The 22,121-nt window shown below is 39.0% G+C and overlaps 3 protein-coding genes across 4 annotated transcripts; 2 read left to right on the forward strand and 1 right to left on the reverse strand.

Moving 5' to 3' along the window:
* gtf3c6 (general transcription factor IIIC, polypeptide 6, alpha) lies at positions 1 to 2,141 on the forward strand. 2 transcript variants are annotated; one of them, XM_005729874.2, is made up of 8 exons: positions 1 to 146; positions 250 to 396; positions 473 to 506; positions 791 to 871; positions 967 to 1,030; positions 1,289 to 1,333; positions 1,428 to 1,535; positions 1,726 to 2,141. In XM_005729874.2, exons 1-8 carry the CDS (start codon positions 115 to 117, stop codon positions 1,851 to 1,853), a joined length of 639 nt encoding a protein of 212 aa, XP_005729931.1. In that variant the 5' UTR covers positions 1 to 114; the 3' UTR covers positions 1,854 to 2,141. The 2 variants fall into 2 exon arrangements, with proteins under 2 accessions (XP_005729931.1, XP_005729930.1); XM_005729873.2 differs by having other exon boundaries at positions 2 to 146; positions 1,723 to 2,141.
* Positions 2,142 to 3,274: 1,133 nt separating this feature from the next.
* calub (calumenin b) lies at positions 3,275 to 7,491 on the forward strand. The gene is made up of 7 exons (XM_005729875.1): positions 3,275 to 3,373; positions 4,338 to 4,580; positions 4,806 to 4,999; positions 5,110 to 5,276; positions 5,380 to 5,440; positions 5,611 to 5,810; positions 6,188 to 7,491. The coding sequence occupies exons 2-7, from the start codon at positions 4,360 to 4,362 to the stop codon at positions 6,290 to 6,292; spliced, it is 948 nt and encodes a 315-aa protein (XP_005729932.1). The 5' UTR covers positions 3,275 to 3,373; positions 4,338 to 4,359; the 3' UTR covers positions 6,293 to 7,491.
* Positions 7,492 to 9,503: 2,012 nt separating this feature from the next.
* LOC102205514 (cadherin-related family member 5) lies at positions 9,504 to 17,859 on the reverse strand. The gene is made up of 16 exons (XM_005729876.1): positions 17,625 to 17,859; positions 16,803 to 16,909; positions 16,482 to 16,696; positions 14,853 to 14,909; positions 14,666 to 14,758; positions 14,470 to 14,556; positions 14,270 to 14,380; positions 13,879 to 14,046; positions 13,427 to 13,517; positions 13,241 to 13,347; positions 12,937 to 13,137; positions 12,715 to 12,846; positions 12,235 to 12,313; positions 11,948 to 12,138; positions 11,828 to 11,848; positions 9,504 to 11,189 (listed from the first exon to the last, which is right to left on the reverse strand). Exons 2-16 carry the CDS (start codon positions 16,876 to 16,878, stop codon positions 10,191 to 10,193), a joined length of 2,628 nt encoding a protein of 875 aa, XP_005729933.1. The 5' UTR covers positions 16,879 to 16,909; positions 17,625 to 17,859; the 3' UTR covers positions 9,504 to 10,190.
* Positions 17,860 to 22,121: the final 4,262 nt, after the last annotated feature.

Raw genomic sequence — 22,121 nt, forward strand, 5'->3', positions numbered from 1 at the left:
ATTTCCCCTTGGGGATCAATAAAATGTATCATCTTATTCCATCTCATCTCACCTGATCTCATCTCATCACCATGTCGACCATGGCCTCAAAACAGGAGGGCATTAATAACGCTAATGGCAGATGGAGGTCATGAGTATGCCTACAGGTAGCCAATATTTAGATTCAGAGTTCTCAGCTGTTGGCAGAAGACACAGACAAACAGACAGATTTAAGTCCTGATCATTAAATTTCCAGTTCTCATTAAATAGCTCCGCTCTGAAATTTACCTGCAAAACTGAGCAACACCGCCCCTCGATGGACGGACTTGTAACTGAGCGCTACCCGGCAAAACACACTGGAAAGGCTCTTCTCGGCCACCGTACATTCGCGGAAATTGTCAAAACATTACTAAGCCAGTGAGTAGCGGTTTAGCTCGATATATTTTCTTAATTAAACATAAATTATAACCCACAATATTTTTTTTCATTACAGGAATTTGAGTATGGAAGACGAATGGGAAGAGGAGGTATGAAATGCCACCAATTTACTAGTAGTTCCCATTCGATGTAGCCCCCTGAAGCTACCGCATTAGCTCAACTGCACATGAGGATACAGAGCCGTTTGATAGCGTAACATTTCCCAAGTGCTGGTTTAAGGGACAATCATCACACCAGATAATTTGACTTTTGTATATTTTTGTATTTAACAATTAACACGAACACGTAAAGAAAAATAACTCTCAGGGGAGTCTGTCTTTCTAATGCACTTTTATGGGTTTTTCTAAAGCATCAATAATTTTGCTCTGTTTAGGAGCAGATTGTTGTGGTGGAGCTCTCTGGTATAATCAACAATGACTTTCTGACCAAGAGTGGGGGCACATGCAAGATACTGGTGAGTTTGAAGCATATTCTGTTGTACTGAGAAAAGAGAAACCTAATTGCTTCCAGTGTAGCTTCATAAATCTACTTTTCTTTTTTGTGTGTAAGGACATTGACAGCGACAGACCCATGATGCAAGTTGGACCGTATGTGTTTGCAGGAGAATATGAAGGTGAGAAATCTTGCAAAATGAAAAAGATTCAAACTGCTTGTACCTGCTGTGTTTGCATCCTGCGAGGATACTTATTCATGTTGATGTCCTTTCTTAGTTCCAAAGAGTCATTTCTAGTCTGATATCTGATTAACTATTACAGATTGTTTGTTCTGGAAATATAAGCCATTAATAGATGAGCATGTGGGTGCCGCTGGCTGATTGTCTGTGAAGTTTTTTGTTGTTTTTTTAATCTTTGTTATCTTTGCCTCTTTAAAGATGCTTTGGGAACTTGTGTGCTGTTTGAGGAGACACCAGGAAAAGGTACCAATTTACTACAACTTTTTCAGTGGTTTTACTTAAGTACTTAAGTTGGGGGTTTTTTTGTTTTTTTTTATTTGTTTGTTTTTGTCTGCAGGAAAAGGAGTTGGTGGTCTAGATCTGAAGTACTTATGCCACACAGCGAAGAAACTGAAAATGCAACGAATCTTTCTCACAGAGAAGAAAGAGGGTGAAGCAAGCACAGGTCAGCCTGATTGCCCAAATTCAGTGCAGTGCAACATAGATGATCACGTCTAACATTGTTGATACAACTCTGTATACTTTTAGGAGTTAATCAGCACAACCTGCAGTTTTATCTGCAGTTTGATAAAGAATCAACTTTGGAAAATAAAATGCTAAAAACCCAAATATGTCTGTCTGTGTTTTCCCAGCAGGAAGCTGTGATGGTGGGAAACAGATGGACACAACCTGTGAATCCAGTCAAGGAGAAAATGTTAACCTACGCGACAAGACAGAAGAAGATGGGGACAATGCAGATTTGGATAACTCAGCAGTTGGCTGAGATATAGAGACTTTGCTGTGCCATAAGCTCCCATTGTTACATAAAACACTTTAATTTTTATGGCTCTGAGAGACTCTGTAAGAAAAACAAACTCATGATAGTTAGATTACACTTCAGAGCTAACCAGGAGACATGTTTGAGTTACTGTTATTTTTACACAATGTGTAATTGTTGCCTTTTTTTATACTGAGCCTCTATGTCGGCAAATGTCATGCATAAGTTGTTAAATATTTTATGCAAAACATGAATGTAGTTAAATCACACCCGAATAAAAAACAGAATTTGTCATAGGTTGTCATGTATATTAATTCTCATCATATCTTCATAGGATGGACATACAGATACTGGGTCAGACCCACTCAGCTTAGAATTTACAATAATGAAAATTCCTGAGCAAAGGAAGACAAAACAGGCAGTATAAATGGCTATTTCTCCAATGAGCTACATAAACATATAAAGAATTAAGAGGGGTATATGACCTTATAATATAATAGCTTTCATATTTCTGATCAAATCTACTATTTGGATGGCACTAAGAGTTGGAAGAGCACTGTTGCTTCACAGCAAGAAGGTCCTATGTTTGAATCTTTCTGCCTGTGTGGGTTCTAACCAGGTGCTCCGGTTTTCTCCCACCATCCAAAGTGTATGTTAGGTGATCCTAATTGGCTGTAGGTTTGAATGCAAGTTTTAATGGTTGTCTGTTGGCTTTGTGATGCACTCGTGAACTCTCCACAGAGTCTCTGGCCTCCATTATAAACTGGGATATGCTCAAGCATCCCACGACCCTGTTTTCAAAAAGTGGAGAAAAAATGGATAGTTGGATACTCTGATGACAATATATAGTGGTAAAAATGAGTGGTTTCATATTTTTGATTAAATAGTTGCTCTCACTGGGTTGAGGGTTTTTTTGTTTTGTTTTTTTGTAATTGCAGGCCTTATTGCATTTTGTTCTTTTTCATTTCTTTTTGGCTACATTTAGCAAGTTTATAATTGTGGATTGTATAATTGTAGAAAATTGTTTATTTTTTAAACAAATAAAAAAAGCCGAAAAAAAACCGACTTCTATTTACTTGTGCTTGTTTATGTGACTGCTTCTTTTATGCGTCTGAATATGTAATAGCCAAGCTTCTCTTCATTTTTGTAGCCTCTGTCTTTGACAAATGAATTTCCCCTTGGGAATCAATAAAATGTAACAACATTAATACTATACAAAAATATATAATTAATGTATTTATTTATTTAAATAATAAGCGACATGTTTAGGCAAAATGTGATGGTTTTGTAGCTTTTTTGACAGTGGCATTTATGAATGAAGTGTGTTTTGTCGCCTTTGAGGACGTGGCGGTTCTTGGCCAATCCAATCAACGATGCTCTCTTGAAGTGGACCAATGAACAAGCGACATCGCATTCGGCTTCTCGTAACCTGATTGGTTGATTTTTGTTCTAGCACAGGAAGTGCATGGGTGTGTTTCCGAGGGGCGGACGTAAGGCTACAGCGACGAACTTTGCAGAAGAAACCGGTGAGTACTCAAAATAAATTGGGTAAAATCTCTAAAAGAAATAGAGTGTATTTCTCCAATAGTGACTTAAAGTGGTCCGTTATGATGGTGCTGACTTATCCGCATTGAGCGCTTTAAATTGCAAGACTAATAGGGGGGAAAACTAGCGGTATCCTGGGTTAGCCAGTCTGCTATTAATGCCTCACCTTGGTATGGATGGTAACGGTCTTAGAAATAACGGTCACACACTGTTGCTTCTAACTTTAATACAAAAAAGGCAAGATTTAAGTTGTCGAGATAAAAAAAAGAAAGAAGATTATATCACTTGCCACGCTAAAGCCAGTATAATGGTGAGCTTTTTTTGATCACAGGATGATAAAATGACCAAAAATTAGAATATATGGGATAGCAACCCGGCAATTCTGTAAAACCGTTATTAGGTGTGTTTTTGCCAGGTAAACTTACAAAGGTCTTTTAGATATGTGAACAGGTAGCTTAATCTCATAAGTTTGCTTTAAAGCTCAAATCTGTGGATGTTTAGAGCAAAAGATCATGCAGCATGTTTTGAAGAGAAATCTGTACTCAATTGCCAGTTTATTAAGTATACCAAGCTTTACGCCGTACAGTAAAAGACAATAAACATGCTCCATTAACATGTTTTGGTTTAATACTTTGTGTGGAGTGACTGTGTAATATGCTGGGAACTGTCGAGTAGATTATGGTAATAACAATGTGTGGAACAACAGCTTCCAGAAAGCAGCAGTAGAACAAATAAAGGATTGCATAAGCTGTGAAAGATTATCAGTACTCGTGGTATTTGGCTGCCCTTTGAGTCATATACTGGCAACCAGCAATGAATGAATGAAATCAAAAGACAGGATTAGTACTGACTGCATGCTTTCATGCCATGATAAAGAAATGGGTTTAGGAGGATGACAATGGCTTTTTGGTGACTTTTTTTCTCCCCTCCAAACTCCTGCTCTAGACGGTGCTTGTACGTGCACAGGATGGAGCTGCGGCCACTCATCATGTGTTTTGCTCTCTGCGTGGTTTACGCCACCAGCAAACCCACAGACAAGAAGGACCGTGTGCACCACGATGAACCTCTCAGCAGCCGAGAGCACGATGATACTGAGAACTTTGACTATGACCATGAAGCCTTTCTGGGACAGGAAGAGGCTAAGACTTTTGACCAGCTCACACCAGAAGAGAGCAAGGAGAGGCTCGGGTAACAACACTGTCTTCTGCTTCTTCTTTTTTTTTAAAGTCATTGGGGGATGTTTGTAATTACCTGAATACTTTGAGGAATTATGCAGATACAAATGAATCCCAAAATTGGTTGAAAAAGTAATTCTTGTGGTACATTTTGTTTTGATCATGCTTATCTGAGATGACAAAACTTTAGGGGGGGAAAAAATGAACCTTTTCTAATTTTTCTGCTCTTTCTTTCCAGCATGTTGGTTGAGCGTATAGATGAGGATAAAGATGGTTACGTGACTGTTGAGGAAATGAAGAAGTGGATCAAGCACGCACAGAAGAGGTGGATCTATGATGATGTGGATCGACAGTGGAAGAGTCATGACCTCAACGGGGATAACGTGGTGTCATGGGAGGAATACAAGAATGCCACTTATGGATACATTCTGGGTACAGAGGCAGACAGTTTTCGTTTCATACGTTAGCTTTATTTTTATAGACAAATGTACTTTGCCACTCTTGGACTCACACTGAAAAATGCTGTGTCTTCTGACTCGCAGATGATCCCGACCCTGAAGATGGCTTCAGCTACAGGCAGATGATGGCTCGTGATGAGAGGAGATTCAAAATGGCTGACCAGGACAATGACATGAAAGCTAACAAGGAGGAGTTTACAGCCTTCCTTCACCCTGAGGAGTATGACCACATGAAAGACATCGTAGTGCTGGTGAGAGACACACTCACAAAGGTGCTACATACTGAGACCAACTGGATATCTTCCTTATCCTTTCTCACTATGTACTTTTTTTTTCTTCTTCTTTTTTTTTAAGGAAACTATGGAAGACATTGACAAGAATGGAGATGGCTTAATTGACCTGGATGAGTACATAGGTGAGTTCTGACAGCCTACCAGCATCATTATTAGTTTGTACCACACGATCTTTGGTGATTGGAGGAAGCAAACCAACACACATATTACGTTTTATTATATTTTATAGGCCACGTTGCATTTCTAGCACTTGCTTCATCAGTCAATGTGTTCCTGTCTGTTTGTGGTCTAGGTGACATGTACAACCAGGAGGGAGACACCTCAGAACCTGAGTGGGTGAAGACTGAGAGGGAGCAGTTTACTGAATTCAGAGACAAAAATAAGGACGGGAAGATGGACAAGGAGGAGACCAGAGACTGGATCCTGCCCAGTGACTATGACCACGCTGAGGCTGAGGCCAAGCATCTGGTCTATGAGTCTGATGCAGACAAAGTGAGTACTGTAAAATGTCAAAATTACTTATTTCTTTCATTTTGTTCCTTGTGACTTTACTTTTATCTGCACTGTGAGTTTAGGTATAGAAAGTGAAAGTGGACTCATGCCCACACTGGTTATAACATTTTTAAGTTTTTGAATATGTAGCAAAATTGACTTGACCTAGTAAATTGTTAAATGTGATCCCAAACACTAGTCGAGACCAGACCAGTCAGCAAGATCATACCAGTGTTCAGAAAATACTGGTGTATCTGTAATCAAAACTCAATTGGAGGCCTTTAAAATAGCTTGAAAGGCAGACCATTGTGTTAGTTCAAACATATAGGACAAACTGAATGCCTATAGCAGATGGTTTCTTGTGTTTCTTTTGTCAGGATGGCCGTCTCACCAAAGCCGAAATTGTGGATAAGTATGACCTGTTCGTGGGCAGCCAGGCGACCGACTTCGGGGAGGCGCTGACTCGACACGATGAGTTCTAAAATCCGCCTGCCTCCAAAGACTGTGTGCTCTTCTTGTGTGCCACCTTTTAGCCGTGGAGTGTTTTTTAAACAAGATGAGCTTGCCTAATCGAACGCCACAGACAATAATTTATTTGATTTCTTGAATGTGTCCCATTGCATACACACACACTAACATTCTAAGCAACTTGCACACCATCGGCCAGTGTGAGCTCATGTTAAGCAATGCCTCAGATTGGGATATATAATGCCGGCCTTTGCTCTGCTTCCATACACTACCTTTTTTTTTGCCCATGTCAGGTAAAGGACAAATCAGATATTATTTTCTTTGAGAAGACAGTTTCTTTGCATAGCCTTGATTTGTTGCAAAATGCTTCATGGAACAGAGTTTTAGTTTGTAGCCTACAGAGCAGCTTGTCACAGCATGTCATTCTGTAGTGCATTAGACTGAAACAAAAAGCAGAATTTGTACCATTGCTCTGTAATTGGGCTCAAACTAAACTTTACTTGTACTTTGTTTTTCATTCCTTCATATTATTGTGATGCTGAAGTAACAGCTGTTTGTAACAAGGAGGTATATGTTGAATTCCAGTGGCAATGGAGACCATTTGGTCGAGTGCAATACAGTATCATCAGTTGGACCAGGCTTTGTTTGCTAAGCTGGGCCTAAACCTTCCACGTTAACAAAATCTGCACATCCCAACCGACGTGCTTCGTGTTAGCTGAAGGAATACAGATGAATTTAGGGACTGATGGATGCTTCGTCCTCAATGCTGCCTCCTTTCTTCTATCTCATCACCTCATTAGTGTGAGTGCGTGTGCGTGCATGTGAATCCGTGTGTACATATTTACTTGTATTCTTGATGACTTGTTTTTTTTGCTTTATTGTTACAGTTTTGTTTGATTCAGCTGAACTAATTTGTGTGCCAACCAAAATCTTTGTCCTGTTTTGTAAGCAATTTAGTTTAGAAAAAAATGACGTTTCAACATTTCTTTCCCAGATATGTTTGTCATGTTTGTACTATCACTACTAGCATTTATAACCACTGTTAATAATTTTTATGGTATTATATATGACTTTTTTTTACAAGCTCACTGCAGCAACAGCCTTTCACTAGTGACTTTACTGTAAATAAGTTGTTCAGCAAAGTGAGCACTCTAACAATCAGGTCCAGTTTTTGTGATTGAGAACAAAGTCTCAATAAAAATTAAAATAAAAAAAGGAGTGTTTTGGTTTCTTTATTCTTTTGTGTTGGTTAAGCTGTCAGAAGCTTTCTGCTGTATAACAGCTATTCTCTGGAAAGCTAAACATACCAATTGCTCAGTTACTGTCTTCTACAAACTTCACATTCCTAATAAATAATCTTATAAAACATTTCATCATATTAAGTGGAAGCTGAAAAATATCAGTGCTCGTATTAACAGTGAAGGAAAAACACAGTTCACAATGTTGACCTGCTTGTTGTCTTCCCTCCACCTTCTTTTTCAGACATTCAGTTTCCCTTCTCAGCTCACTATAATACCAATGTTGGTGTTTTTATATACAAAAGTGTCAGAACTGAGCTGAATGCACACAGTATTTAATGAATGCGGCGAAGTCACAAACTATTCAGAATAGGGCGTGATGAATATTAACAATTTATTCAGAAGCTCTTTTCTTTTGAGGTCTTTGTGATCTTTAGATTCACATTCACTTACCTGATGCTATTCATTAGGAGCCTTAACCTTTAAGTTTTTACAGAAAAATGTTTGTTTTTTTTATTCTGCATTGATGTACAAAAATGTGAGAAGAACAGGATTTATCTGCAGAATATTCAAGACTGAGTGCTGGCCTGCTACACTGACAAACTTATTAAAGGAAGAATCAGTAGTATGCACAACCTTTCACCTTTTGTATCTTTAGATTTCTAGTGTCTATAACCATCTGTCAGTGGCCTTTAACAACAAAAACTGAAACCGTATCTTTAGACACGCTATGCTGAAAGTTAAACTATGGCCAATTCTGACCTGCCTTTATTTCTGAAGTAGCCCAATAGCACGAGGCTGCCACCAGCGTTTTTCACTGTAGAGATTGCATCAACCAGTTTATGAGTGTTTGCCTGATGCTGTGCTTGCAGTTCTTTCTAATGAGTTCAGTTTTGTTCTGTCAAATCAGAAAAAGCAAGTAAGTCCTTAAAACACTGTTTGGAAAATTCAAAGCTTGCTTCCTGTGCTCGAGTAGCTTCTGTAATTAAATTAATAGAGCATTCAGTATAGCTAACTGTAGGAACAGTCCCTGTGGTTGTAGAATTTGTTTTATTTTCTTTCTTTTTTCCCCACATCACAGTTTATGAAGCCATTTTCCTACCAGGAAATAGTTTCTCCGGTTCTGTAGCTTGATAAAGATCTACAGAAGTTCCTTGGCTTTTTTCCCACTGACATGCAGTGTATGTTGACATAGATCTGAAAAGGTCCATCAGAATGGAGCCTTTAAGAGTAGATGAACAGATTGGGTACTGATGGCGCTGAGTGTTTGAAATACTGAGAGATTAAAACTTCAGATGTGTCCATGCCTGTTGTAACATGTGCTCCCCTGTTCTCTTTGATTTCAAATTGATGTTCCGTGATGAATGTACACATATTTTATACTAATTTTATGCTGTAAGTAAGTACATTCATAAGTGTAAATCTCTTCTCATCAAAATTCATAACGCTGTGGAACCTTAGATGCACAGGTAAGTGGCTTTTCAAATGTGGCTGTGCTTTGCACTGTGACTTTAAATGTAGATTTTGTACTTGTGTCATGTGATGGCAGCTGCTGGGGTTTTAACAGCTGCAAAAAGACGTCGCTGACTGGAATGTGACCAGAAAATCAGACATTTGCTGTGATTATCCCTTTGAACATTCTGATTACTGATAAACTATCATCATCAAGTATGTGTTGTGCTCTTTGTCACAACATGTACATAAACTGGAGCTGCATTTATCCCTGTGGATTTAAATGTTAGCCTTACATAGTCCTCTGATATTACAGCAAGTGTTTTGCTTGTGACTAGTACACCCACAGCAACACCACCGACCCCCCATATTCAGTCTGGATGGAATTTTAGCAGCACTTTTCACTGAGATTTGTGTATATTTATCTTTTTGAAGTATATTTCACATATTTCATCATATTCAGGATAAACTCGTATATTTGGTTAGTGTGAAATGTTTGGACAACAAAATCTCAATTTATGCTTACATTTGTTTTAAAACAGTGTGTTCTTTATTTGTATTGCATTTTCATGGTATCCTTATTATCTTATTTAGACTATGACTACTGTATGTGTTATGAATGGATCAGCATGGTGTATTTCATGCTACATGTTACACGTTACATGTTGTTTTACATATAGACTAATAAGCCACAACTTTCAAACCATGTGTCAAAATATCATGGAGGTTCCTCTTGTGTTACTAAAACATTATTCAGAAAAATTGACTCCAGGTCTTCAGTACGTCACGGATGTTCAGTAAGATTAGTATGTGAAGAGTCCAAGTCATTAACTTAGCCTCTTTGTCATGTTTGTGGGAGCCTCTGTGAGCATCATTCTGCTTAAGGAGGCCACTGCTGCCGGGGAGTGCCATCTCACTGGATAGGTTTCCTTAATCTGCAGCTATGCAACTATTTGGGTGAGTGGCACCATCAAAGCAACAGGACTCAGGATTTCCAAGGAGAACATTGCACTTTGGTTTTAATGTTGTAGCTTATTAGTGCAAACACATGCAGGCCTTTTTTGATGTGGCCCTTCAAGTGCACTGTGTATACACCCAGTCTTCATTTATGCCTTCAGAACAGCAGAGCCAGCCTTTAGTGCTTCTTTGTTTCTCCATGATTTCTCCATCTTCGTCTTACCTGCGCCATCTTCTGTCACCCGCCTGCGATATCATAGTGACATCACTTACTAAATGTGATAAAAATGGGATTACAACGAGCCATCACTCTCAGCAGCTCTTCTTCGTCTGACTCTAACTCACCCTCACTGTTCTTGTCTGCATCTTCATCTCCCAGAAAACCATCATCATCCTCCCCCACCCTGCGGTCATCTTGGGTGTTTCCCGAGTTTGTCGATGCCCTTCTTTCCTCAGGATGACTGCTACTGTCTGCTGTTCCGTCGAGACGCTCTGATTCTATTTCATCCAGTGACGTAGAGGGTTGGTACACCTCTGTGCTCAGAGCTACCGCCGTTCGCTCTGGTGTTTCTGGTGGCGTCTCAGTGGGAGAGGTATCTATATGTACCAACGTGGCCTTTAAAGGGACATCCTCTGGGGTGGGTGGGGGTGTGCTTGTCTGCCTGGGGATGGATGTGGACAATAAAGGCGAATATGAGGGCGTCTTCACGCGAGATTTACGAAAGGGTTTGTCAATTTCTGCTGAAGCGATTCGGGTACGACTGAATGGAATACTGGATTGAGAGGAGGGGCTAGTTGTTGGGTCAACAAGATCATCATTGGAGCCTGTTTGCATATCCGGGCATGTTACAGGTGGAGTTGTATCAGCGTCATCGGTTTCAGGGCTTGGGCTCATGTTAGATTGTTCCTCAATAGACTCCGGGTTTGATTCTGGTGGGATACCAGGGGTTTCGTTGGGTGGAGCAGCACCCTCAGTTTTATCTGTTGGGCTCACATTTGCAGGGGCTGTAAAAGTGGGCGAAATGCAAGATATGTTTGTTGGTGTAGAAACATTATTGTCAAAGGTTACAGTTTCAGTGGGGATGGAGCTGGTGTCAGGTACAGCTGTATCTGTGGGTGGGGTCGGTTCTTGACAGGGGGTACATCCTTGTTGGATGTAGATTCCTGGGTTTTCAGTAAAGCTGAAGGAAGGATTGTAAGTTCCATATTCTTCACTGCTGTAGGGTACTTCCTCCGTTTGTGGCATAGTATTATGATGACTCATCTGAGGAGTGATTACATTCATCAGATCAACACACAGAGGAATAAAGCTACTTTTTGCACAGAGACACAAAGACGGTGCAAGCAAATCATCCTGAGCAAGATTATTTGAATATGCAGATTGCCCTCGAGTCTCACAGACTTATAAAGTACTCTGAATATTCAAATACTGTATAAACTTTAACACTAGAAATAGTAGATTCGACAAACAGGGTCCATGTGACATTTCTTGACCACACCTTTTGTGCGTGTTATTCTGTAATAGGAAGTTTGAGTTAAATCTGCAGATGAAGGCCATGAGATGGGGTTGGAAATTTTGGAACTAGTGAGGAAGTTGTATCTTGCGTTTACATGAATTTTATTATTCATTCAGTTTTGTAAAACCCGATCATTTACTTTTAGCAGAATTAGAAGAGTTCAGATGTAAAACTGTAATTAAATCCCTTAGTTGGTTTTGGATAGAAGATAAATATGCTATAAAAGTAACATTAAAAGGACAAGCAGTTTTTACTACAGGAAAAAAAATATGGTGAGGATACAGATAACTCTAAAACAAAACAAACAAACAAACAAACAAACAAACAAACAAACAAACAAACAAACAAACAAACAAACAAACAAACAAACAAACAGGCCACTCACCAGCTGGAACCACCGTAAGCTCTGTGGGAGTAAATGCCAGAATATTTTGGATCACATTCAGACAAATAAAACAATGTTAATTTTAATTTTAGTAAATATTTTAGTCATAAATTATCTTACGACATTGGGATGTTTGCCTTGTGCTACACAGCCTCTCTCCAATGGGCCTCTCTTTCCCTTCTGTTTCTTCTTCAGCCACATCAGTATAGACAGGACACATCCAAATGCAGTCATAAACACCATGCTCAGAAACAACGCTTTACCCACTGTGCAACCGATCACGTGATCACCTCGCAGTGGACCATAGGGGACTGGGGCAAACAAAGTAAAACATGAAGAGGCTGTTTTAGTCTGCAGGATTATTAGCAATCAGCAGTGTATACAAGTGTGCAGATGGGTCACCTTACTTGGTTGCCCTTCAGGTAACACCTCCACAACTACGGTAGCAAACGTGGCATCACCTGATTCCTGATCTACAGCCATAACCTGCAAAGTATTTTAATGGCATCATTATCTTATTTACATGCATCTTTTATGAGACTTTCGTGGAAGACAGAGGGCAAGTGGAGCACAGAAAACATGATTCACATAGACCTAATATAAACTCGCCTATGTTATTAGTAACTACAGGGAGACACTGGTTGTAATATTATAGCCAATCGATTTTACATTGTTACATATTGGTTACATTTCCCCCCCACCAGTTCTTACTGTGTTTCTACAATTTTAGTATAAAAAGACAATGTTATTGAGTATATATGAACTATTGTATACTACTTTATTTAAATTCTCTGTAATGTATGGTTCAATTCAAACAGTTGTTTAAAAAGTGCTAAATGTAAGTAACACAACATAAGGTTTGTAGCCTGTACAGTTTCGAGGCTCACCTCCAGAACATATTCCTGTTCTGGTTTGAGTTCGCTGGTCTTGGCTATCAGGAGACCCTCCTGTGTGACTTGATAGATGTCTGTGTGATTGGATGCGGGATTGAACGTGAAGTAGATCATTGGATTGAAACCCTGTGAGTTTGTGGAGAAAAAAGGTGACGCATTACAGACTGCACTGACCATCAGCAGCATGGTTGTATCTGTGCATGTCACAGTGCATACTTGGTTAAAATCTTGGTCGTGTACATGTAGCACTAGTGCTTTGCTACCGTAAGTATCGACCAGAGAGGCTGGACTTTTTCCTGCCACTACAAAGCCACGATATTCAGGCTTGTCAAACTCTGGAGAAAACTGGTTCGCTGCCAGAACTCGGACCAACACTGTAGCAACAGAATACTTCCTGGGGTCGTTATCCTGATATGCCTGGGTGAATGACATAGTGACAAAAAGCCACAGTAATGAGATTGGTACTGAAGAAGACGTCATACATTTTAAACCTGCCACTTACAGTGTGTTTGAGCCTTACCATGACCTGAAGACACAGCAGTGGAGTTATGAGCCTGTCTCTCACCCCTCGAGTGAGCCTCGTCTCACCTGTCAGCCTGTTCATCGTGAAATGTTCATCATCATCTCCTGCAACCCAGAAAAACCCAGTTATAGATACAAACACAGAACATTTTTAAATACTGATTTGTGTTGCTGGTTATCTTACCTGACAGGATGGTGTAACTCAGTGAAGAGTTGAGTCCTCTGTCTCCATCCACTGCATGAATGGGACCAGGAGAAAAGTCCAACAAAATGTCCTGCAATATTATACATATTTGTTCAAATTAGCTCTAATAAAGTAGTAACCAAGCCACTGGATCTGAGTCTTGTTTGGACTGTGACAGGGAATTACAAAAATGCCAGATAACATAAAAAATGTTGATAGAATCTAAATAAAAAATAAAGGAAATTCAGCATTTTTTAAATTTAATATCCTTTATTTTGTTTTTTAAGAAAATAAAGCTCAGAGCATTATCTTGGGTGTTTTGATCTGCTAAAACTAACATTTTGGACTTTGTCAGCTTTAAGTTTACCAAACTCTGAGCGACTGATAGCCACGCACTGTGTTGCTCTGATGACATGTGTGTGCCATCTGTGAGGGAGGGTTTAGCACCTGACCTCTTCCCCCTCAGTGACGTTGACCGTGTACACAGGGCTGGTGCAGATTTGATTAGTCTCCTGGAAAAGCCACGTGCAGGGCAGGAACTGTGGGTATTGGTCATCTCCATCTTGGACAGTGATGGTGGTACTGGTGCTGATATTGTAGTGCTCAGCAGTGTTCATTTCCTGAAATAAAGACAAGTCAAATATATTACACTGGTCATGAAGCATGAAATACAGTGAAGCTTTTCTTACAGTCTTACAATCAGGAGAACCAGTGAATCAAATCTTGATTGTATTTTTATTTTATTTTTTGGGATAAAAAACAATCTAGCAACATATGTATATATTTGCACAATTACTCACGTGATTAGAATCAAAGAAATATAAATTAAATAAATGTACATACTGAGGCATAGATGGTGACAGTAAGCACAGTTTTGGTCTCATAGTCTAGAGGTTTGGCCAGCACCACCTCTCCACTGTTTGGTAGATCAATTTTGAAATATTCAGCATCAGGCTGTGGAATACACACAAATACATAAACAATGATAAATTGTTTGTTTATGTTTCCAATTTTTATTTAAAAGGTAGAAAAATACAACTTACGGATGCCTGGTCAATTGAGTAAATGATGTTGTCATTATCGGCATCTGTGGCCTGGACAGTAAATACCACAGTATTCACTGCAGTCAGCTTGAAAACACAGACAGACAGAGAAGCACTTGAGGCAGCAGGAGTGGAATTTTTATTGTAATATACACATGCAGAGATTTGCGTGCGGGTATTTTTGAAAGCCCTATACCTCACTGATAATAAGAGTCTGGACTGTGTTTTCTGGAAACACAGGTGAATTATCATTCTCATTAAGAATCTTCACCAGGACGCTGTAAACACTCTAAAATAACAGCAAAAAGACACATATATATTCAGCTTTGAATCTGGAATGATAGAAAGAGGAATTATGAGTAAAATGATGGAAGACAGTGTACCAGAAGGATGCCGTCCTCATGACATGTCAATTCAGCTATTAGGATGGGTCCCAGTGCCTAAAAGATGTAAAACAAGAGGCGACAAGCAGAGCTTTTCATTCAGTGATATGATAACATTGTTAAACATAGCTGTCAAAACCACACATTTCAAATGGAGTCCCTTTCCAAATCAGAAACTTTGTAACCAGAGTCCATCAAAGACACTTATAGAGAAGCTAAGCAGGGTTGGGCCTGGTTAGTACTTCTGTTGATGTTCAGGGTTATTTTTCAAATCTTAATTTAGGCCATTTCTCTTTATTCAGTAAACAGGACACAAGAGTCATGTGAGCACTCAATACCTGTCTAATAACATGAAACATTAATTTGTATAAAGGGATTTTAAATCAATTTAAAAGAATAGACTTGTTGTAATCATAGTTTTTAAGCTGATTTGTGTTGAGTTTTTGAGTTGATTATTAAATATGTAAAGAGTCTTTCCATTCTATAATGATTTATATAATATATAACTTAGATTTGGCCTGCATTTGGATAACTTAATGCTATAAAGTATGAAATTATAACATTTCTTTCACTGCAGAAATTGCATATTTAAAATAAACACATAGATATGTGGAGATTTATGCATTGACTACTTTGTTAGGTGCTGCCTGTAAATACAAACTAATCAGCCAATCACATCAGAATGGGGAAGAAAGGTGATTTAATTGATTTTGAACACAGCATGGTTGTCTGTGCCAGATGGGCTGGTCTGGCGTCAACAATAAAAAAGAAGAAAATAAAATCCCTTATTAATGCCAGAGGTCACAGGAGAATGGGCAGACCATGCTGGATTTTGAAGCAGATGGTTACAGCAGCAGAAGACTACACCTATATCTGTCAGCGGAGACTACAGTTTGCACAGTTTTAACAAATTGGACAACAGAAAATTGGAAAAACGTTGCCTTAAATATCACAGTCTACCTGAGTATTGTTGCTGACCATGTCCATCCCTTTATGACCACAGCATACCCATTTTTGTTGGCTGATTCCAGCGGGATAATGCACCATGTCACAAAGCTAAAATCATGTAGTTTTTTGAATATGAAAGTGCATTCACTGCACTCAAATGGCCTCCACAGCTAACAGATCTCTATCCAACAGAGAACATTTGGGATTTAGTGTGACAGGAGATTCATATCATAGATAGATTCATATCATATCATAGATGTACAACAATCAACAAATCTGCAGCAACTGTGTGATGCGATCATGTCATTTGTTCACAGATCAACCCATTTCTTTCTGTTTATTAAGTTCAGGATTGTTGGGGTTATATGTATTATAAATATTATAGCTTCTTCCTTCTGAAGTTGTTTGTCTCATTTTTTTGTTTTTAAATGAGTGATCAGCACATTGAAAGACTTTCTTGGTGTGAGAGAGAGATAATCTAGCTGACCCATTAACAGTTGCCATGATGTAAGAGGATGACAGTAAGAGAGGTTGGGTTTGGGCCAAGAAGGAGATAGTGAGGTTCAACATGTGTTTGTTCCAAATACAGTTTCCTTAGTGTGGCTCAAGGCCACTACAAAAAGTATATTACACATCTAAATATTTCTGCCTTGTAGACAGCTCAGTTATCAGTGCCATTACCTCTCTGTCAAGCACCCGGTCAGCTGACGTGTTGAGCCGGATGTTGCTTCCATCCAAGAAAAACCAATGTGCATCCTTTCCAATTAGGCTCCACTGCACTCCCTCCATTGTGGTGTCAGCCATTAACTCAGCAACAATCTCTCCCCAAACTGTGTTTTCTTTGATTGCTGCAGATACATTCTGGCCGTCCAAACATCCACCCCAGCCTGACATTCCTGTGCCAAACACAAACACACACTTGAACACATAGACAGGGGGTTAAAGCTTCATTAAGTGTGACCTATAACTTAAGCTTTTGGCTTGACTGTGAGGTGGTTGCACCTGTGACTGTGCGAAGATACAAGAGAACCAGCAGCAAGCAGACTGGAGCCCTGGCAGTTGGTCCAGTGAGGGCCATTCCTGGGTTAGGACTCAGGAGCCAGTTCTGCCTGAGTCAAGGCAGAGAAAGAGCAAAAAACAAGTAACTAAACATAGTCATTGTTATTAGTGTGTCACATTCAGTTATTCTCTTTAGGTTAAGAGTGTGACATGATACCCAAACACAAATACACTCAACTCTGCCTTATAAATCCAGTTTAATAAATTTAAATTGGGTTTCAGATGGGGTTTCTTCAATCAGAAAGAGCAGACTAGTAATAGTAATAGTAATAGTTAGCTACATGTTTCTCTAACATGCTTTCCTTACTTTTATTCCCAGTTCATCTGCAGACATGTAATCTTAACTCTACTCTGTCAGTGCTGGTAATACTCACATGCCTCCTGTATCAGGGATTTCTAAAGATTTTTTTACTATTCATCAGTGTTCTTATTACATTGTCTTATATCAGAAATACTAACAACTCCCTTTTTTTTTTTTTAATCAGACTTAAGGAATCGCTGGATTTAAAAAATTTTTTTTTTAGCAGCATCTCTACCTTGACCTTGTTTACTATACCACCAAATAGTTTAACTGTGGGTCTGCGATGCTCTTGAGTAACTGTTTGGATCTGTGAGCACATCCCACTGAAATAACAACTTTACCGTTTATATGAAGTAAAATAAACACACAGAAGCCTGCCTTTACACACTCATCTGAACAGTTTGTTTTATAGATCAAGATTGATCTGCCATCCACACTGTTCATCCAAACTTCGGCTGACTGACCTGTTGTTGTCAAATCCGCTGAAGCTAGTTGGTCAGTCTGCATATCCTCCTGACTTCTGATGGACGTGGCATGTCTGAGTCTCAAAACCCCAAAAATCCACCAAACATGGTTAAGAAAGACAGAGTGACGCTTTCAAAAATAAAAATAAGTGACAGCAACAGGTAAAACACACACATACACACACATTGACACCGCCCTCCACATACATTAAAAAGCAGACAGCAGCTTATGTGTGTCCGGGGATAAATGCCAGCTCAGAGGCTAAAGGCTGAGGGCGTGGCTTACCTGGCCAAAGAGGAAAATGCCAAAGAGATTAGAGATGACAGGAACCTGACAATGAGGTCAGAGACTGGGGTACCAAGTGAATTCAAGAGATTTGTATGATACTCTGAGACTGAGACTCTTCACCTTTATAGACATTGTGTCTGGCAAACTCAGCTGTCAGTATTACAGCGCATAACAACAACATCATTTTGTTTAGTACATTAGGTCTAGGATGGTCATACATAGATTTAAATTTCAGGCTGTGAGATAGTTAAGAAATTTTTAAATGATTCTAAACATTTTCTTTGGCAATACAGCTCGTCCCTGCTGGATTTGTTCAATTAGCAATTAATGTGTGACAACTAATAGACCCTGACAAGGGATTAGCTGTTCATCTTCTGGAGATTAACCCACATGTCTTTACACACTTATCTCAGCACACCCATGCAAAAAACAAACAAACAGAAAAACAGAACCTCCCAAAACAATAAAATTAAGGAGTGTGTACACATACCTTTTGGGATCTGGACTGGGACAAAAAATCAGCCCGGGCATTTTGACTAGTGACTGGCCCACCATGGTATTATAGGAAAAGCCATAAAGCCTTTATAATAAACTTAAACCTACACCATCCTCCCTATTCTGGTATTCTAAACAGTACTTAGAAAAAAACATATAACATCATAATAATAATTACATATACCTATCTAATAGGGTTGCCAAATCCCAGCAAAAAAGCAAAAGAAAAAAAAAATAGGGAACCACTCCCCCACCCTCTGCCTCAAGATTTTAATTTAATGCACGTATAAAACAAATGCACAGAAATGTATTATTTTTCTCCAGTATTTAAATATATTCATCATCTTCCTTCAACAGAATTGCAGACTACACAGATGGTACCTTCCCAAAGGAAAGAATACTATAACGTACTAGGGTATATACTAGACTTAATATTTACTGAATACAATAATGGATTTCTATACATTTTACATCAGATAGAAACGTTGGTTGTAAGATTCAGATAATTATTTATTAAAAGCTAGACATTTTAAATAAGAATAAGGAAGAAAAGTATTTCTTTGTGCCCCCCTTTCCCTGTTAATGCCCTACCTGCCCCGCTGGCAAAACATTGCTAGACCCGCCCCTGCACAGCTACCAGCGTCAGCTACATAAAAAAAGGATCCTGGTGTTATTTGTCTCTCAGAAACAGTTCATAACTTCCCTTCAACTCATTCATGTCACCTAAAAGGTAAACCTGTTTCTCCATCACAGCTCTGATGATTCAGTAAGGACATCTCCTGGTTTCATCTTCATGTTTCCCTCTCACCACATATCCAAACGGATATCATGACCAGCAGCTTTACAGCTGTGGCTCCAGCAAACATCAGCTGATACTAGAAATCCATCCATCCATCCATCCATTCGCTCCTGCTTATCCTTTTCAGGGTCGCGGGGGGCGCTGGAGCCTATCCCAGCTGTCATAGGGCGAGAGGCGGGGTACACCCTGGACAGGTCGCGTGTCTGTCGCAGGGCTGATACTAGAAATTAATATTCAATAAATTCTAATAACAGCTGATCAAGCTTAAACGTGCTGCTGTTGTTTAATGCGACCTCCGCCGGTTTCCTCTTCCTGGCGCAGAGAGAAAAGCCGATCAGCTGATCATTGATCAGTTTCATGATTGAATTAGCAACTTTCTAGCTGAAGTAGTACGGGACAAATCGCGTTTCTTTTCACCTCAACTTTAAAGTTCGACCCCCTCGGCTGTAATTGGTCCAGTCCAGAGTCGATCATGACCAACTGGCCAATCCACCACTATTCACTTATACCGCTAAAAAAAAAGAAAAGAAATAAAACCCCATCGGCCCATAAAAACGAAAAATCACGAGCGGCCCATATGACGGATGGCCAGTCCAGCCCTGAGTGACAGCCTCAAAGGGGGGAAAACGGCTCAAGACTGTTTAATCTGTATCTTATGTGCAATATATATCACTATATCACAATAATTTTTCATATCATATGATTGTTCCTAGAAGCTTTCAATCGTATTAGTGTGTTTTAATGAGTTAGAATATTCATTTAATATCAACAAAAGACTTAAATTGGATCAAAAAAGGTTATATTGTGTTTGTCTCATCAGCCATGACTGAATATGGCCACTGGATGTCAGCAGAGATGTGGTTAAAATAGGAGGCAAGTCAAAGAGTTGACTTTCAAAGCTAAAGTACCCAAACATTTGCTTCTTTTCAGAATGAGTGTATTTTTCTTGTAATAGACTTAAATACTTGCTGTGATTAACGGAAGGACAAACCATTTATAATTGTGCAATTGTGTTTCTCTCAATAGTAAAATTGTAAGTAAGTTTATTTTATTGTGTTTTTGACTCAAAACAGCTTTATAGAGGTAAATAAATAAAAAGACAACTTCTGAAGATTAAACCTCATATCTTTAGACACTTGTCTCAGCACACCCATGCAAAAAAACAAAACAAAACAAAAAAAACAGAACCCCCCAAACAATAAAATTAAGGAGTGTGTACACACGCCTTTTGGGATGATTTGATGTGAAATGTGTTTGGTGACAGACTCAGAGAAAAAAAAGGCTTAAGGCTGTTTAATCTGTATCCTATGTGCACTATATATCATTATGTAATAATAAGTGAAAGGCAAAGTGGACAAGTAGCAGATCAGAGTTTCAGAGCAGGAACACCTGACTAAAAAATTGCCAACTGAAACTCAAAAGCATAAAGACACGATTTTAAGAACTGTGGTGTGGATTTGTCCTTGATCCAACACAGCTGATTTAAATGGCTAAATTACCTGCTCAACATGTCTTGAAGTTCTTCAGAGGCCTGGTAATGAAGTTATCATTTGATTTAGGTCTGTTGACCCAGGGTGATATCTAAAACTGGAGGCCTGGAGTTCCCTACCCCTGATTTAGGGCCTTTAATACTGTACCTGTACAATATGTACAGGTAAATAGAATAATGGAATATATAATCACGGAAGAAAAAACTTGACAATAAGTCAGTTTCCCCTCTTTTTGTGTTAATGGGGGGGGGGTTGAAGCTGGTTTGCAGACTCCACTGGGTGTATGACGTGGGTGTGTGGATGGAGTGCCCACCTGCTGCCCAGTGTGTGCTGTTAAGTGAATTCACATGACATTTGTTGCAGATGCTGTTTCTCTGCTGTTTCTCCCAGTAGTGAAAGCCATATGTTTAATATAAAATATATGTGTTCATACTCTTTTTTCTATTGCAATTATCAATTATTTTTGAGTAGACTAAAGGCAGTGTATGGCCCAGAGGGACAGTTTCCATCCAGCAAATGACCCCAGTCAGATCGGCACATGCGAGGTGTAAGAGACAAATTCTGGATATTAGTATTAGTGTTTGTAATATTAAAATAAGTTTATCTAATGTTAGGCTGATATGCCTCTGACAAAATATTGGATATGCTCTTTTGTTCTCTAGTTAATGGCATCATCATATACGTAGTGCCTCAGTACTGTGGAGCAAACATATTACACCAAGTAACAGATGAACAATTAAATGACAGAAAAGTTCCTGTGTTTTCCACTCTCTGTAACCGAAATTTCAGTTGATTACAATGTGTCCACAGTAAAATAAATAAAAAGTAAAAATCAATCAATCAATAAAATAGGACATCTAAAATATTTTTTGCTTTATAATGGCACGATAGTCGGGACAAAGAGCTACCAAACCTTTTTCTATAATTTTACACATTTTATTTTGCCCAGAGAGTCATTTTGACATTTATTTCATTAAATAGAACAGTCTTTCTTTAACATGTAGTAAAACACACACATCCAGCTGAAATTGCACTTTTTTTTCTTATATTGAGATATTACAGGGACTATAGGTGGAGTTAAACTTATTTACACTGACAGAAAGGGTTTTTTTCTGGCCTGGACAACTTAAGATTAAAGTGCACTGTATGTGCACAGCCTTATATGCCCCCTAGAGCTCTTACATCGGGTGATCTTTTGCTCTTGGCCACACCAAGGTCGAGGCTGGTTCTTAGAGGTGATCGTGCATTTGCGGTCGTGGTGCCTAAATTGTGGAACGATTTGCCTCTCCACATTAGACAGGCTCCTACCTTCAACCTTTTTAAATCCTATCTTAAAACACATTTCTACTCACTTGCTTTTAATACTGCACGAGAGTCATGTACTTATTTATTTGTCATTAGCTATCTGTCATTGATGTTAATTG

The sequence above is a fragment of the Pundamilia nyererei genome, unplaced genomic scaffold, assembly GCF_000239375.1.
Source record: "Pundamilia nyererei isolate P.nyererei 1_Seehausen unplaced genomic scaffold, PunNye1.0 scaffold00035, whole genome shotgun sequence".
NCBI lineage: Eukaryota > Metazoa > Chordata > Actinopteri > Cichliformes > Cichlidae > Pundamilia > Pundamilia nyererei.